Here is a 14,269-nt window from a genome sequence, read left to right on the forward strand (position 1 = left end):
GACCACATTTCCCACATTGCAACGGGACACGGGCACGTGGTCCATACAATTTTGACAGCTCAGACCGTTGAAAACCACAAATCGTGTTATGGGCATGTTTGGATGTCGTAACACATGGTACTGTATGCAACTTAATTTACCAAACGGGAATATATATGGAAGGTAAATTATTGATAGAGGATCAATTTGATCTTTTTCATTCAAGTGATTACTCTGCCATGAATAGAGTGATTAGTATTGTTATTTATTTTTAAGGAAATGGAAAAAAGACGAAAAAATTACAAGGGTTGGTACATATAGGAAAGACCAATGCTTCAGATATCATTTTGATGAACACCTTAATATTTCAAAGTGAGTGTGGATTCCTGTGTTTATATTCTAAGGAGAAGCTGAGAAAGCCAGAGCCCGATGAGTCACTGGAAGTAATTCTCTTTTTAACACCCAAGATTGTCGACAGCAAATGTCCCTGAATATCCAAAATAAGGAAAACCAGAGAATGTTTTCACACTGGCTTGCAAAAACCACCATCGCTCTCATTTTCCTGCATGAGTGAAGAAGGATGGATGCTACCGGAGATAAAGTCCCTGAACTTAACACTGCTGGTTTGAATAAAATTGATCCACATTAGTGTCACAGTGACTCGTTTCTGATGTCATTGCTCCTGCCTAATATTAAACATATAAAGCGGGGAATACCTTTCTCAAAGGTGGTTTGTTTCTTTGGTTCTGTCTCTGTTTGATGTAATTAAATAAAAACAATAAAGAACAGTAAAGAATTACAGCAGAAGTAACAAAAGAGCTCAGAAATAAAAATGCATATTTGAAAATTACCCTTTACCAATCAAACATATGTCTAAAGTGGGTTTTTTTTTTTTAAAAACTCGCAATCTACTAAATTAGCATTTAAACCCATGAAAAAAAAAACAATTTTGTAACAAGCGAAAATGAAAAGAGAGGAATAACATATGAAAGTCATCATAGCTGGAGCATCACTGAAACCACACGGCTTCCATCCAAACTATCATGGAGAAACACAGCTGGGTCGGTCTTCCCGTGGCGCTGCTCGCGACCAGTGAGCCCCGAGGAGGACAGCAAAACTGCAACATGGCGTTTGACTCACATCTGTTTCGTGTTTACACTTCCAGACAGTGCTCCAGATGCTTCCTTAAGGTTGCTGACTGAGGTAACAGGCGTCAGCTCCGGTGAGACCCATATCTTGTTGTTTACCTGCCGCGCTAAGCTGATTCACTTCCTGTCTCCTGTCACGTGACCCTTCGGTTCACTGTTCTGCTCGCAAATGGCAACACTACAAGATCTTTCATCCCTGGAATATCTTATTGGCGCGTTTATCAATCTCTGGAAGGTCCTGAGTTGAATGTTGAGCTGTGATGACAAAACATGTTGCAACACACTGTTTATCCCCTGGAAGACTCTTTTGCTTCCTCATCTGTCACAGCAACGTGCAGGGTCACTGAGAACTGTGGATGAAGCACTGAGGATGAGGGTTCTCTTTGACATACTTCTGAATGTACCAGCAGGTCAGATGAGCTTTCAGGTCCTCTTCCATCACAAAGTCCATGGCTGCCTGATATCACAGAAGCATTAAAATGGCTTCACAGTAAGACAAAAGACTTTTCGTATGTGATCTATTGTCCAAATGATCTTATCATGAGACATGTTCAACTCTTTAAAAAAGGTTGAACGAAGCTATCGGACTGTTAAAATAGAACATGTTTATGCTCCATTACAAGTGTTACCTTTGCCAGGTGCTTGGCGATTCCTCTTCCCCTGTAGGCATCTGGAACCTCAGTGTGTTGCAAGTCCACGGTCTTCCTCCCAACGTACTCATACAGCAGAACTGCACGATCGTTGGACCCTGAGGACAGAAACTAATCATAACCTTTGATGGTTTTATGAATGCATATGAAGACTGTATGCAGATGGCGGGATGTCATTTTTATTAACCCCTGAGGTGGCTGCCACAGGCATACCTAAAAACCTGTCATCACTGTACAGTTATAGGAAACCTGACTAGATTTCAAGTCATAGTACAACAAAACTTGAATAGTTGGACATACATGGGTCTACAAAAAATTTAAATTGCAGTTATTTGATGGAACTGAGAAACTAAAGAGAGGGGGACACGTTGTTTTTGAATACAAACTAGGTCAAGTTTCAGGTCTTGTCATTCAGAAGCTCTTTTTCTAAGTAGAAAATATTCAGCATGTAGAAAACTGTGGCAGAACAGCACGGTCAAGCTAATGAGAGCAGAGGACGAAAACAGCCAAAATTAGTGGTAACATTTCAATCAAAAGACTCCAATAACGCCACCATGTCTAAAATAACAGCTAATGCGATTAATAAAAGAACGATGCTGATAAAGTAATAGCAAAAGCAAGAAAGCTCCACGAAAACCGAGGCTAACTTTAGCCGGCTAACATGCTAGTGCAGGAAACTTACCATTGAGCCGAATAAAAAACTGCCGACCCTTTTTATCGTGTTCAACGCGGATCTGAGAGTTGCTCGCGTCGACGTTTGCCTGTGAAGCCTGCGCCATGGCTGGATGCAGCAGCGATCGGTGATGGCTTCGCAGCTGGGCTGAGATGCTAACCAGGAGCGTCTGTCCGTGAAAGCAAAACAGTCCAACCGACGGAATCAGCTGCGAGGTCACGTGGTCGCGGTCGACCAATCAGCGCCGGCATTAAACCGCACAGGTACAGTTCCGGAAAACTAGAAAAAACCCATTTTAGATTGAAACGAAATGTCCAAGAAAAAGACACAAAGATTCTGGGTGCAGAAAATTGCAAATAATGTGTTCTCTGGCTTCCAATTTAGAGCTGATATGGTTTATACATTCATTTTTATGGAAAAGTGACAAGGAGCGCTGATGTCACAATTACTGAAACAATCCCTTATTACTAATCTTAGAAAAAAATTATTTTCTCAGTATTGTTATCACAGTTCATGGATTAAACTGTATGTTTATAGTTCGGGACAGGAACTGCTCACGATTGTCCATGTCAGCTGCATGAATGCACCTCCAGTGCACACAAATCATTCTCTTCAGACAAAGATGCCATATCCTTGATATTCTCATTTAAGCCCAACTTGTTTTTTTGATGTATTTGTAGACATTGTGGGGAGGTACATCAAAATAGGAGAGGAGGAGTAATCCTGATAAGCTGCTGGCCTAATCCTGTGAAACTCTAATAGAGTTTGTCAACTCTGTCTGCAAATGTGTGTGTGTTTGGGTGTGTGTGTGTGTGCGCGCTTGTTTACGACACTCTTGTTTAAAGCCATTTGGGATTTGCTCTCTGACTCCAGCCAGTGTGAGAGGACAGCACTCCTCTCATATAATTAGTTATTTTTTCATTTGTTCCAGGTCTGTTTAGTTTAGTTGGTTTGTTTTTTTTATTAATCTGCAAAAATGATGTCCAGAGCACCACGGTAAGCTATTTCCATCTACTTATGCTGCATGCACTCAGTTCTTCATTAATTAGTTGCACATTATTAGAGTATATTTGTTTCTACAACATCCAATTCTCACTAAACCAAATTTAATAATTTGGCTTCCAGTTCAGAAATTCTGGTAGGATGTAAAATAACCTTCAGTCTCCTAATATATTTAAACATCTTGAAGGCTTTTAGATGTGTGTATTTGATTCTGCAGCGTGTTTATCAAAGAAGCAAACGTTTCCAACAAAAGTGGTCATTGTGGTGCCAAATGAAAACACATTTTCCATTTTATAACTTGTGCAGTAAATATAGGATGACACAGATGAGTGACTTGGTCTCTGTACAGGTGGCCCGAGTCCCCATTAGACTCTAAAACTGTCAAACCGACTCAAAAGACTGGAGCTAAGGTATGTTTTAAGTATGGTATGATTTAAGAGCACTGATATATTTCATGAGATTGTAATGACATCATCATTTAAACAGTGAATTTTGCTATCCACAGAGATGTTTAAATAATAAATGTCACTCTCCTCCTGGCCTCTAAAACAGCCTATTCCTGTGGTCTGTTGTCTGAACAGGTCTGTGTTCATGGAGTTCAGCCATTAATGGCTGAATGTCAGGTCATTTGTTATAAATCAGTTCGCTCCCCCTCCTGTGTGTGATAAAGTCACTGTTTGACAGCGTCGGCACATCAGGTGTTTTTTTTTCACGCCAGCTTGGATTAGGTTCATGATCTTGGTGCCTGTCAGTTGGTGCTTAAGCAAATTAAGAGCTCTCTGCTCTTGTGAGGATTAAAAAGGTTCCCTCCAGGCGAGATTGGGTCAAAGAGTCCAAGTTTGGATGGGGTCAAGCAGGATGTTTGGCTGCTGAAACCTTGACAGAATCATTTAAATACCCTTTCGTGTTCTCCATCGACCGCTTTTCTCCTCTCAAAGCAACGAGCATCCTCAGCAGCACCGGCGTTGCGTGGTGGAAAGCAGGCGGGCAACAGCAAAACCCTGGATGCTCATGGGCGGAGCCGCAGTCTCAGCCGGAACGGTGATGTCAGCGGTGATGGCCGAGCCGACCGGCAGGCCGGGGCAGGCCACCAGATCACCCGGCAGGCAACTGGGCCGGCCCGATCCGGCTTCCGCCTCTGCACCAGTCGGAGCTTCTCATCCCTGCACACCTCCTCTCTCTCTGCAGCTCCTTTCATGAGGAGCAGCCGCTCCCTCAGCAGACTGGACCAGAGATCCACCACAGACGGTAACTGGATCCATCCAGATTCTTCCAGAACATTGTGTTATTTTTTTCAAAATTAGTAATGGTTTGGTTTTTAAATTAAATTTCTTAGATGGAGGCTCAAACTCACAAGTGAAAAAAGGGCAAAGGATGGAAAAGAAAGCTTTTAGCTCTGGCCAACTGTTTTCATCAGAGGATGATACCAGGTTTTTCTGATTATTATTCTTTTCACGGCTTTGAAATTCCATCATACATTTGGAATCAACAATAAGGCTGTCTGATGATCTCCAATCAGTAATAACCAAAACACTGTGATTGACACTGATTATTTGTCATTAAAGGGAGGATAAAGAGCCAATGAAGACAAGCGGCTCCTCTGATGGAGTTGCTCCAAACGGCATGAAAGGAAATAAACAGGTATCTTTTACCCTTTACATGCTTCAGTAACTATTTAAATAAGAGCAGCAAACAATGACGAGAACTCTCTGTATTTATAATTCTGTTATAAAGCATCAATGTGACTCAGCAAATCTGTATTTATTCTTTCTGATGTTATCATTGGTGTGTGCTGAATCAATTCTGTGCTTCCTAGAGCAGAGATGCTGTTTACTCGCTCTGTGCTATGACCTCTGGGATGAGACGCAACTGGGTCCAAACAGTGTTGAGGAATGTGAGGCCCAGTCTAGACCCCCATATCCCGAGGTAAATTCTTTTTTTTTGGACATTTTTGTTGGTTCTTACAACCTTGAAGAGCTTTTTTTTGTGGGTTCGGATTTGCGTTCAATGTTTATATTTAGATTTTAGGCACTCACGTTCTTCTAGGGCATGTGTACATATTGTGCTATATCACAGTATGGTGTAAGTGACTCTTTAGAGGATTAAATATGCAAAAGTGTATCCTTTATCATTTCATTTGTCTTTTGTAACAGCGTGCCAGCAGAGGAGACAATTCCACAGAAAGCACAGCAACCACACCCACATTCAGCAAAGGATGCAGAAAAAGGGTGTCTGCACAGGCCCGGAGACAGTGCAGCAGAATCAAACCAACAAAAGGCAGAAGCAGAGCAGAGGACTGCAGAAGGAAGCTCCGAGAGGCCCCTGACCAGTCCTGTGAACGAGGGTGAAGTCGTATCCCACGATGTCTGCACGCTTGACACACTGATGGGTGAGTCGCTGAGCAACACCAGGTATCGTTTCATCACATACGAGACATTTAACTCAATGCACCGTTGACCTGTGCAACAGGTGACATGGAGCCATTGTCGAAAGATCAAAGTGAACAGCCGGACCTGCAAATGCAGGATCAGGTTAAAACAGACGATCAGAGCGAAGTGCAACAACCTTCATTAAAAATGACCTGTGGTGATGTGAAAGTGAGCAAAGAGCAGCAAACTGGGCAACTCATGAAGGAGGTGAGACCAACTTTCCCCAGTTTTTCTGCTAGACCAAAGCATCCTGATTGGGTTTTATTCTGTTTTTCAACAGCTGGAACAAACACAGAAGGAATTGTCTCGCCTGCAGCAGCTGAACAAGAGTCTGCAGGTCGAACTTCAACAAGAGAGAAAGAGTCAGCCCCAGGTACATCGATGACACTTCGGGCCGTTTGGCAGAACAATCTACGTCACAGTTTATTGTTGTTTTGTAGAACGATGGTCCAAATCAAGACCAAGTCCAGATTTTACGGCTCCAGAGGATCAACCATGACCTCCGTTCAGAGCTGGAGATGCTGAAGAGGGACCAGGAGGAAACCAGAGAAGCAGAACTACGGCGAAGAGTGGATCTCTTGGCTCAACAAGCCCAGTTACTGGTCACAGGTGACGCCACGGCGCTCGCTCAAGTCCAGCTGGAGCAAGACCGTCGGAAATTCTTCGATCTGCAGGCGGAGTGGGAGCGTTGCATTGCCTCCCTGCAGTCGCAGCTCGACATCAGTGAGGAGCAGAAGAAGGAGGCCCAGTTAAGCTTGAAAAAGCTCCAGCTGGACTTAGAGCGTTTACCCGGTATCCAGCAGGAGAACGAGCGCTTGCACGAACAGCTTGAAGAAGTGACGCGTCAACTCAGCTCTACTGAGGAAGCCCAGGCTGAGAAGGAAACTCGCCTGGAGAAACACCTCACGCTCCTTCAAGCCAGCCAGGACAGAGAACGGAGGAGCTTGGCTACAAGTCTTCAACAGGCAGAAGAGCATGTGAAAGATCTTCAGCGGAGGCTGGATGATGCTGAAGCGCAGGTGTTGAACATGAATAAGACTGAGGCTTGGGCCACAGAGATGGAGAGAGCCAAAGAGGAGCTTCAGGAGGAGCTCAGGTGTGCGGTCACTGGTGGGAAGAAACTCCAAGAAGAAATAGAACAGCTCCAGCATCTCTGTCAAGAGCTTCAGAACCAGTTTTCTGCCTCAGACCAGGAGGTGAATCAGCTAGAAACCCGCCTGAAGACAAAAGAGACGCATTTTCACAGTCTCGAGAGCGCGCACGAGAAGGTCTGTGAGGAGCTGCAGGGGGCTTTGAGGAAAGCAGAGCAAAAGGAGTTAGAAACACAGGACATGCATGATCATTACAAAACACTGCTGGACAAGAAGGAGCAGGAGCTCTGCGAGGTTTTGCTGAAGATGGAGGTCCTGGGGAACAGCTTGGAGGAGACAGAAGTGAAGCTCAACGAACTGCTCAGCGGCGCTAGTTGTGCTCCTCCACAGCCAAAGGAGGAACCGTCAGAACCTGCACAGCAGAGTGAGAGCCACGTGGACTGCAGCAACGTTTCAGATGATCCTCACCGTGTCAGGATCACTTCCTGCTCCAGTGATTCCACATATCAAGACTTTGCCTCCACAGAAGAGGACCAAGAAAGGTTTATGTCTGTGATCCAAATCCTTGAAAGCAAGCTTTTCCTGACTGAGGAGAAGTTGTGGGACATCATGCAACGACTGGAGGCCCACCAGAGTGGCATTTCCTGTCAGGACCCGACTCTTTGCTCCCAGCTTACTCAGAGCAGAGCTTCCTCTCAGCACCTCAGTCTGCTGCTCCACAGTCAGGCCAAGAAGAACCAGCACTTCGCACAGGAGACAGAGAGCTGCTGCGGGTCGCTGATCGGGAGGTTCCAGGTGGCGCTGAACATCATCCAGGCCTGTAGGGAGCGGCTCCACTGGGCTCCGGTGGACACTGCAGACTTTGAGAAACAGCTCGCCACCGTGGCCGCCTGTCTTCAGCAGGGGGAGAGAGATGCGGAGAGGCACAAGCAGGAATCGCGCGACATTAGCAATGGAGAGGACAAGATCCTCAGCGATGAGACCGCAGCCGCCGCCAAGAGCTGCACTGGCCCAGAAAGTGTTGAGAGATATTTGAAAAATGAAATATCAATAATAGAACACATGGTGTGCGTCCTCAAGAGCGAGCGTGCCACCACCAGACTCTTCTCCTTAGCGGCAAAAGAAGATGAGGAGGGTGTGACTAACAAGTTCAAGAGCCTGATCAGTCAAAGAATCAACTTAAAAAAGGGAGGCGAGTACGACAAGGCAGAGATAGAAGGACCTGTTAGCCGAGCTTGTGCTGACGCTGAGCTCATCTACTCTGCCTTAAAATTACAGTGGCAGCTCCAACATCAGAGGAAGAGTCTGGCAGATATCAGCCCTCCAGAGTTAGCTTCTTATGAAGAGCTCGGCGCCAAAATGGATGGAAGAGCAGAGGAGGACCGGAAACAGGTGGAAATGGATCGACAGCCTGATTGGTTAGAGAGGCTTTTATCGAGGTTAAAGAAAAGAGTAAAAGGTTTGCAGCAACTCGTCCGGGAGGTATCTGACGATAGCGGAGGGCACTGTGACGTGGATGATGCCTGGAAAAATGCTCCTGCAGCCGATCTGAACTGGATTTTGGAAGAAGCTAGGCTGATTTTTTTATCCGAAAGGCTGAAATTAGACTTGGAGCAGGAGGGCAGAGGAGGAGGTATCTCAATAAAGGATGAGCAGGCAGCTTTGAATCACTCACCTCGTGCACCTGGAGAGGACAACAACAGATCAGGAGAAGAGCTGGAGTTTCTAGACTGCATGAGCCAGAAAATTCCAAAACACATGCAGGAAATCAACATCTTTCATGAGAAAAGGCTGAGAAAACTGCAAAGGGACTTCGAAGAGAAGGTCCAGGAACTTCAGCAAATCCACAAAGAAGAAATGAAGCATGTGCACAGCGAAGGATTCAGAAAACAAACGGACCCTCAGGTAGCAAAGACCTAATCCCCTCATCCCACAGGTCATTCCCCTACCGGCCAACAGACTAATTCTGAACCTCAACACAGGCCTCCTCTGACGAAGACTTCAGTGCTCTAGAGGAAAAGCACGTGCAGCTGATCCAGGATCTGCAGCAGCAGCATGACCGGCAGGTGGCAGCACTTCTGATGGAGAAGGATCGGCAGCTGCAGGAGGAGATGGCGGCCGCGCCGGCAGGTAAGAAATGCTCCCACCATCTTCACGAACTCACCCGGTTTAAAAGCCCTCATGACTTCTGGTCGCGCCTCAGCCGTCGCTGCCGTTAGGACAGCTCTCAAATGGGAGCCGGGGAGGAATCCACACACCCAGGATGATCTTGATGTCACACAAGTGCACGACGAATATGAGTGAGTGTCACCTTCACAGCTTCGGTTTTAGTCTCAACTGATTCCACCTCATATGCTGTGCGACGCTGGTATGAGCATGCAGGACGTTCCTTCTCCTCAGCAGTGAGGTCCAGGAGCTGCAGAGGGAGCTGGAGGTGTTGTCAGTTCAACACGGTCAGAAATGCCTGGAAAACTCGCAGCTGAACCAGCAGCTCCAAGAGCAGCAACAAGCCTTAAAGCGGTGCCAAAACCAGATCCGGGAGCTCAAAACAAAGCAGGTATCATTCCTTTATTTCAGCAGACACGGAAATGTAAGCTTTTAAAAGCATCCGTGTTATATATGTTATACTTCTAAAACTTCTCGCTGGTGTTTAAGAGGGATGAAACATCTGTAGAGCAGTTGCCCAACGGGAAACCGCTGCACGTTTCTCCTCACACGGCTGACCGATATGAGACGGAGGTGAGTTTAAAGGCTTACGGTCTGTACGACATGTGGAATACTGTGACGCTGCACACATGACGTGGTGAATTCCCTGGGTTACAGGTGATTCTGCGGGCGAGGGAGGCAGAAATGCAGTTTCTCAGACAGGAAGCTCAATCGCTGAAGGAAGAGTTGAAGATTGCCCGAATGGTAGTTTTATTGGAAATGTACAGAAATAACAGAAGTGGTAGTTTGTCACAAGAACTGTACACAAAAACCAGCTGATGGTTGCTGAAATGAGTGGATAACAGCTGACTTACACAATGCTAATGTGCCACACTCGTCCCAAAACTCGTCTCATTTGCTATCCCAACCCTGATAAAGCCAGTTGGCCTGAATTCTGTGTGTGTTTTGTGACAGGATAAAATATATGCTCAGAACAAGCTCAAGGCCCTGCACATGAAGAGCCCAGATGAGCCCTGCCGGACCACCAACAATCTCCGAGACAGTTTCAAGTTTAGCACTTGGTCTCCGACCAGGAGTGCTTCGGGTCCGAGCCCCGGTGAGTCTCCCGTTTAACGCAAATCTGGGTCAGAATAGAGGATTTAGCTGATCGCTGTCTCTGCTGTGCACCTCTCAGAGGACACTGGGGTAAAGACGAGCTGTGCCGCTAATGTGAAGAAGTCTGAAAAATCATCCCTCCTGCGTGGGATCAGAGCAGTGAGATCAAAGGTAAAGTAACGTTAAAAAAAGGTGATCTTGAGTCATATCATCAAACCTTTTTTTTTTTTAAAAGTTTTATACTATTTAGAACATTGTTACAGACTTATTTAACTCACAGGCCAAAGTTTGTGCTCTCTTTTTTTCCCTGTCTTTTTTAGAGTTTAAAAGAAAGCCTTTCTGCCCAAGAAAGAATGAAGCTGTTTGATTCATTCTGATCTGGAACCTGTAATTCAGTAAAACTGCTGTTTGAAGACAGAATCCTTTATTTAATATAGTAAAACATATATTCTTTGTTATCAAATAATATGTCTTAAATGTTTTAGTTTCTCACAGTTTAAAGTTGATTTTATTAGTAGTTGTCCCCCAGTGCGGCCGCTAGAGGGTGCAAACCCCAGCTTTTCCCTATGAAAACGTTATTAACATACTGCACCACTAGATGTAGCACAATATCACAAATAAGATGCACTACAAGCCAGTAAATTTTATGTTTTGCTGTTTTTTATCGTAAGGTGCAGAGCAAAAATATTTTTAGAGAAGAATTCAGTCAGAATGTAGGCTATTACCTAAACAAGTTGCCTCTGGGGGTAAATCATATTTAAAGAGAAAAAGTACTTGTATCTTCTGTCTTTGTAATAAAATACAAAAGTCTTGCATACTTTTATATCTTTCCTGACATAGGTTTGTGGTGCTGATGCTATGTTAAACGGTGGTTTCTTTGAATAGATTTGGATGGAGGTCATGGCCTGTATTTCTTTCATTGAAATAGTTATTCCATTCAGTTCAAATATATTTTACTAAAATGCTTGCTCCCAATAACAGCACAATGTTGCAGTTTTTTCCATGTCTGGCTGTAATAAGCACCGGGGTCTCCTGTACTGCTGCTGACCATGCTGCCCAGTAAAAGAACATTCCACACGGTGCTCGTGATACCTTACCTCTCGCCTCAGTTAACCTCCGACGCACAAATCACACAAACCTATTAATATCTGCGGTGTCACACAAAAAGCCTTTATGGCCGTAAAACTCCGCCACGGAGACAAAGATTCTTAACTGCGAATGTCAAAATTTCCACAGCTCTGATTTCAGATTGTCAACATGTCTCTTGGCGCTCTCACTGAAGAACTAATCATATCTCTAAGGTCGCAGCTCGTTAAAACTCTGCACCCTCCTTTTGCTTCCTGCTGACGCTGGGGTGTAAAAGTGCAAACATGTGAGCTGACCGCAGCGTTATCTCTGCACCTGTGAGCTTGTCTGGCTCTATTTGCAAAGAAAGTTTTGTTTAATTTACAAGACAGAAAGGAGTCCTAAAATATGAGAATGTGTTGTTATTCAGAGTACCGTACTGTTGAGGTGCTCTTGAGCAAAGTGCCAAACTCCCAAATGCCCCCCCCCCCCAAGTGATCCTGAGAGGGCAAAAGAAAGAAAAGAACACGCACACCTGTGTGTATGACCCAAGTGTGTGTATGACCCAAGTGTGTGTATGACCCAGGCAAACAATCACAAACCCTGTGATAAAGAGAAGACTGGTGCAAGGGCCTATGTCCACATTTCACCCTTGCACCAGTACTTACATGTCAAATTGTTGCTAGCTCACAGGCAGACGGGTGTTGGGCCACCGTTCAGACGGCTTTAGTAGGGCTACTGTATGAGGGAAGTGACATTTGGATGAAAACAATCACCCCGTTGGTGCACCACGTTTGTTCTGCAGTGGGTAGGAAGATGCCTACACCATGTTATGGAGATCAAAAGTATGGACAGAAAGGTTTTGGGTCATCCAAGAACAGCAATACATCTCTCCTTGCTTCATTGCTTTTGGATTTACTGCCGTACACGTGCAGCTGCAGAGCCGCGCTGCCCTACAAACGCTCCCCATGACTGATGAGCGCCTGATGCAGAAGCACCAGAGCACAGCCGCACCTGCTCAGGCTGCAAGAATAAGTGGCCCATTTGATCCGGTAAGGATGGATGTCTCCATCCTGGGCAGACGCCGCAACAGAAAGTCCTGAACTCGGTGGCTTTGCTCCACATGAAGTTTGCTTGTTTCCATGACAATCATCAGGGTAGTCACCTGTTCAACCTGGTCATTGCCACTGAGGGTGGTTGCTCCTGCTACCTCATTCATAGCTAATTAATTTATTGTCTTAAAATTTGAGGCCACTTGAGGTGAGTAGTGGGGTGCTGATGAGGCAGGTCTGGAGTTTAAGTAAAGTTTTATCGAACAGCTCCTCAAATAATACAGCTTTCCTTGTGTAGCAGCATCTCCGTCTCCTGAGTGGGAGCTCAACACCTCTTCTTTCTGCACAGCCTTCAAGGTGGTTCAGCTGGTTTCTTGCAGTGGCACCAGTCCTCAAACCACCATTGTTTCAGCCATGATGCAGGAGGTCATCTAATTAGGATTTAATACCCATGAAAGATAACAATTATTGTGTTTTTTCTGCCTTTTCTTTATCTCATTTGACCCAGTTCACAGCAACTACAGAGCATCCAGCCTCACTCAAAATGCACGGTGGACACTCTTTAAATTCATCAGCTTATATAAGAGAATAAAATAGAATCACTATTAGAGAAAAGTGCCATTGAGCACATTAGATGAACAGTTCATGACCTGTTCCCTATGATTCCGTTCTTTTCCCTGTGCGTTTGTTGAAATCGAAACTCTCAAATAAAAGCCGCCTCGCTTGCATCGGTATTATGGGAGTGATCTTCTATCACTATGACAGGCCCATCAGCAGCTCTCAGAACAATGAGTAGAGCTGGCAGAAGCGCTCATGAAAGAGAAAAGAAAGAGACAGAAACCACGACTAGAGTAGCTACCGCCGTCCTGCCGCAGCTCAGGAGCTCCGAGCAAACACCCGGTGACCCTTTCCTCTGCGCCCCACCGCGATATTAACCACAGCATGACATAACACTCGCAGTTAATCAGGACAGCCTGTGCTAATTATGTGAAAGGCGATGAAAGTGTGATCAGACTCCGCAGCATGTGTTCCAGAGCACGGTGGAGCCTGGCCCATTTTGTCCCACCGCAGCCAGGCAGCCCTTTAAATAACTTCCTGGGTACGAAACGCCGGATCTCTGGGCTCTCTCCCTCTGTGCCTACAGCACATCTCCATCTGGTCCCGTAACCCATTTACAGCCCTGAAATTACAGCAACACAAGACCAACAAAGGGAGAATCCAGAGTTGCTCGTAATGAGTGGAGAGAATCCATCATGCACCTGAATGTGAAACCAGCCTCTTAAAGGTCAGATTTGTTTTCCTGACTGATACTCACCTCATTATGTTTTCGCCTGGACTGGGGAGGGGGGGAGATGTTGTTTCCCAGTGTCACACATGTCCCCCGCCCATCATTCTGGCCTCTGACAGCCCAAATGAATCTGAGCTGGGTCAGAGGAGACCAAGGAGACCCACCACCCACCACCTCTCTCAAATGTGCCCACTTAGATTTAAATCACTGTAAATAAATAAAGGTTTCATTTAATTTGGAATTTTTGTTTGCTTCTTGTTTACTTTTGGATTTAAATTTCTTGGGTCCAAAAAGGCAGATTTATTGTATGTATTTATTTGTGTGTAAAATTTGGTGCTTTTAAGTTATGTATCTTCTTCTATTATTATATTTAAACCTCTCAATTTCATATATTTCATTAATAAATCCTCATAAATGATTCTATTTGCTTCCACTCTTATCCTGCAAAATGCTCCTTTTAAAACCTCATTTTTCTACAAATATTGCTAAAATAAAGCATCATTTATTTTGCAAAAATAGAGTAAAATTGCTGTGCCTTTTTTATCTGGGAAAATCCCATCACAAAAGTATCCATACACATTCAATTTTGACCTGCTATTTCTCAAAGTTGTTATTATTTTCACTTGAAGAT

General features: G+C 44.8%; 2 protein-coding genes across 2 annotated transcripts; one reads left to right on the top strand and one right to left on the bottom strand.

The window, feature by feature from the left end:
- Positions 1-223: 223 nt before the first annotated feature.
- On the bottom strand, positions 224-2,666 carry natd1 (protein NATD1). Its single transcript, XM_003964509.3, has 3 exons — positions 2,460-2,666; positions 1,757-1,875; positions 224-1,584 (listed from the first exon to the last, which is right to left on the bottom strand). Exons 1-3 carry the CDS (start codon positions 2,554-2,556, stop codon positions 1,468-1,470), a joined length of 333 nt encoding a protein of 110 aa, XP_003964558.1. The 5' UTR covers positions 2,557-2,666; the 3' UTR covers positions 224-1,467.
- A 760-nt stretch (positions 2,667-3,426) lies between these two features.
- LOC115249967 (myosin heavy chain, muscle) lies at positions 3,427-11,179 on the top strand. The gene is made up of 18 exons (XM_029836684.1): positions 3,427-3,446; positions 3,802-3,862; positions 4,391-4,700; positions 4,789-4,882; positions 5,018-5,093; positions 5,269-5,378; positions 5,606-5,841; positions 5,922-6,088; positions 6,162-6,254; positions 6,322-8,877; positions 8,955-9,102; positions 9,176-9,272; positions 9,376-9,529; positions 9,628-9,711; positions 9,796-9,882; positions 10,093-10,234; positions 10,313-10,404; positions 10,554-11,179. The coding sequence occupies exons 1-18, from the start codon at positions 3,427-3,429 to the stop codon at positions 10,608-10,610; spliced, it is 4,584 nt and encodes a 1,527-aa protein (XP_029692544.1). The 3' UTR covers positions 10,611-11,179.
- The last annotated feature ends 3,090 nt before the right edge of the window (positions 11,180-14,269 follow it).

This window comes from Takifugu rubripes, chromosome 5 (genome assembly GCF_901000725.2).
Source record: "Takifugu rubripes chromosome 5, fTakRub1.2, whole genome shotgun sequence".
NCBI classification, from domain to species: Eukaryota; Metazoa; Chordata; class Actinopteri; order Tetraodontiformes; family Tetraodontidae; genus Takifugu; species Takifugu rubripes.

Bases quoted from the DNA above. Each gene is read 5' to 3' on its own strand.
- natd1 (XM_003964509.3), bottom strand. From the start codon at position 2,556: ATGGCGCAGGCTTCACAGGCAAACGTCGACGCGAGCAACTCTCAGATC. The intron at 1,876-2,459 runs GTAAGTTTCCTG...TTCTGTCCTCAG, and splicing joins GTTTTTTATTCGGCTCAATG to GGTCCAACGATCGTGCAGTT. The intron at 1,585-1,756 runs GTAACACTTGTA...CTGTGATATCAG, and splicing joins TCGCCAAGCACCTGGCAAAG to GCAGCCATGGACTTTGTGAT.
- LOC115249967 (XM_029836684.1), top strand. From the start codon at position 3,427: ATGATGTCCAGAGCACCACG. The intron at 5,379-5,605 runs GTAAATTCTTTT...CTTTTGTAACAG, and splicing joins CTAGACCCCCATATCCCGAG to CGTGCCAGCAGAGGAGACAA. The intron at 9,883-10,092 runs GTAGTTTTATTG...GTTTTGTGACAG, and splicing joins AGTTGAAGATTGCCCGAATG to GATAAAATATATGCTCAGAA.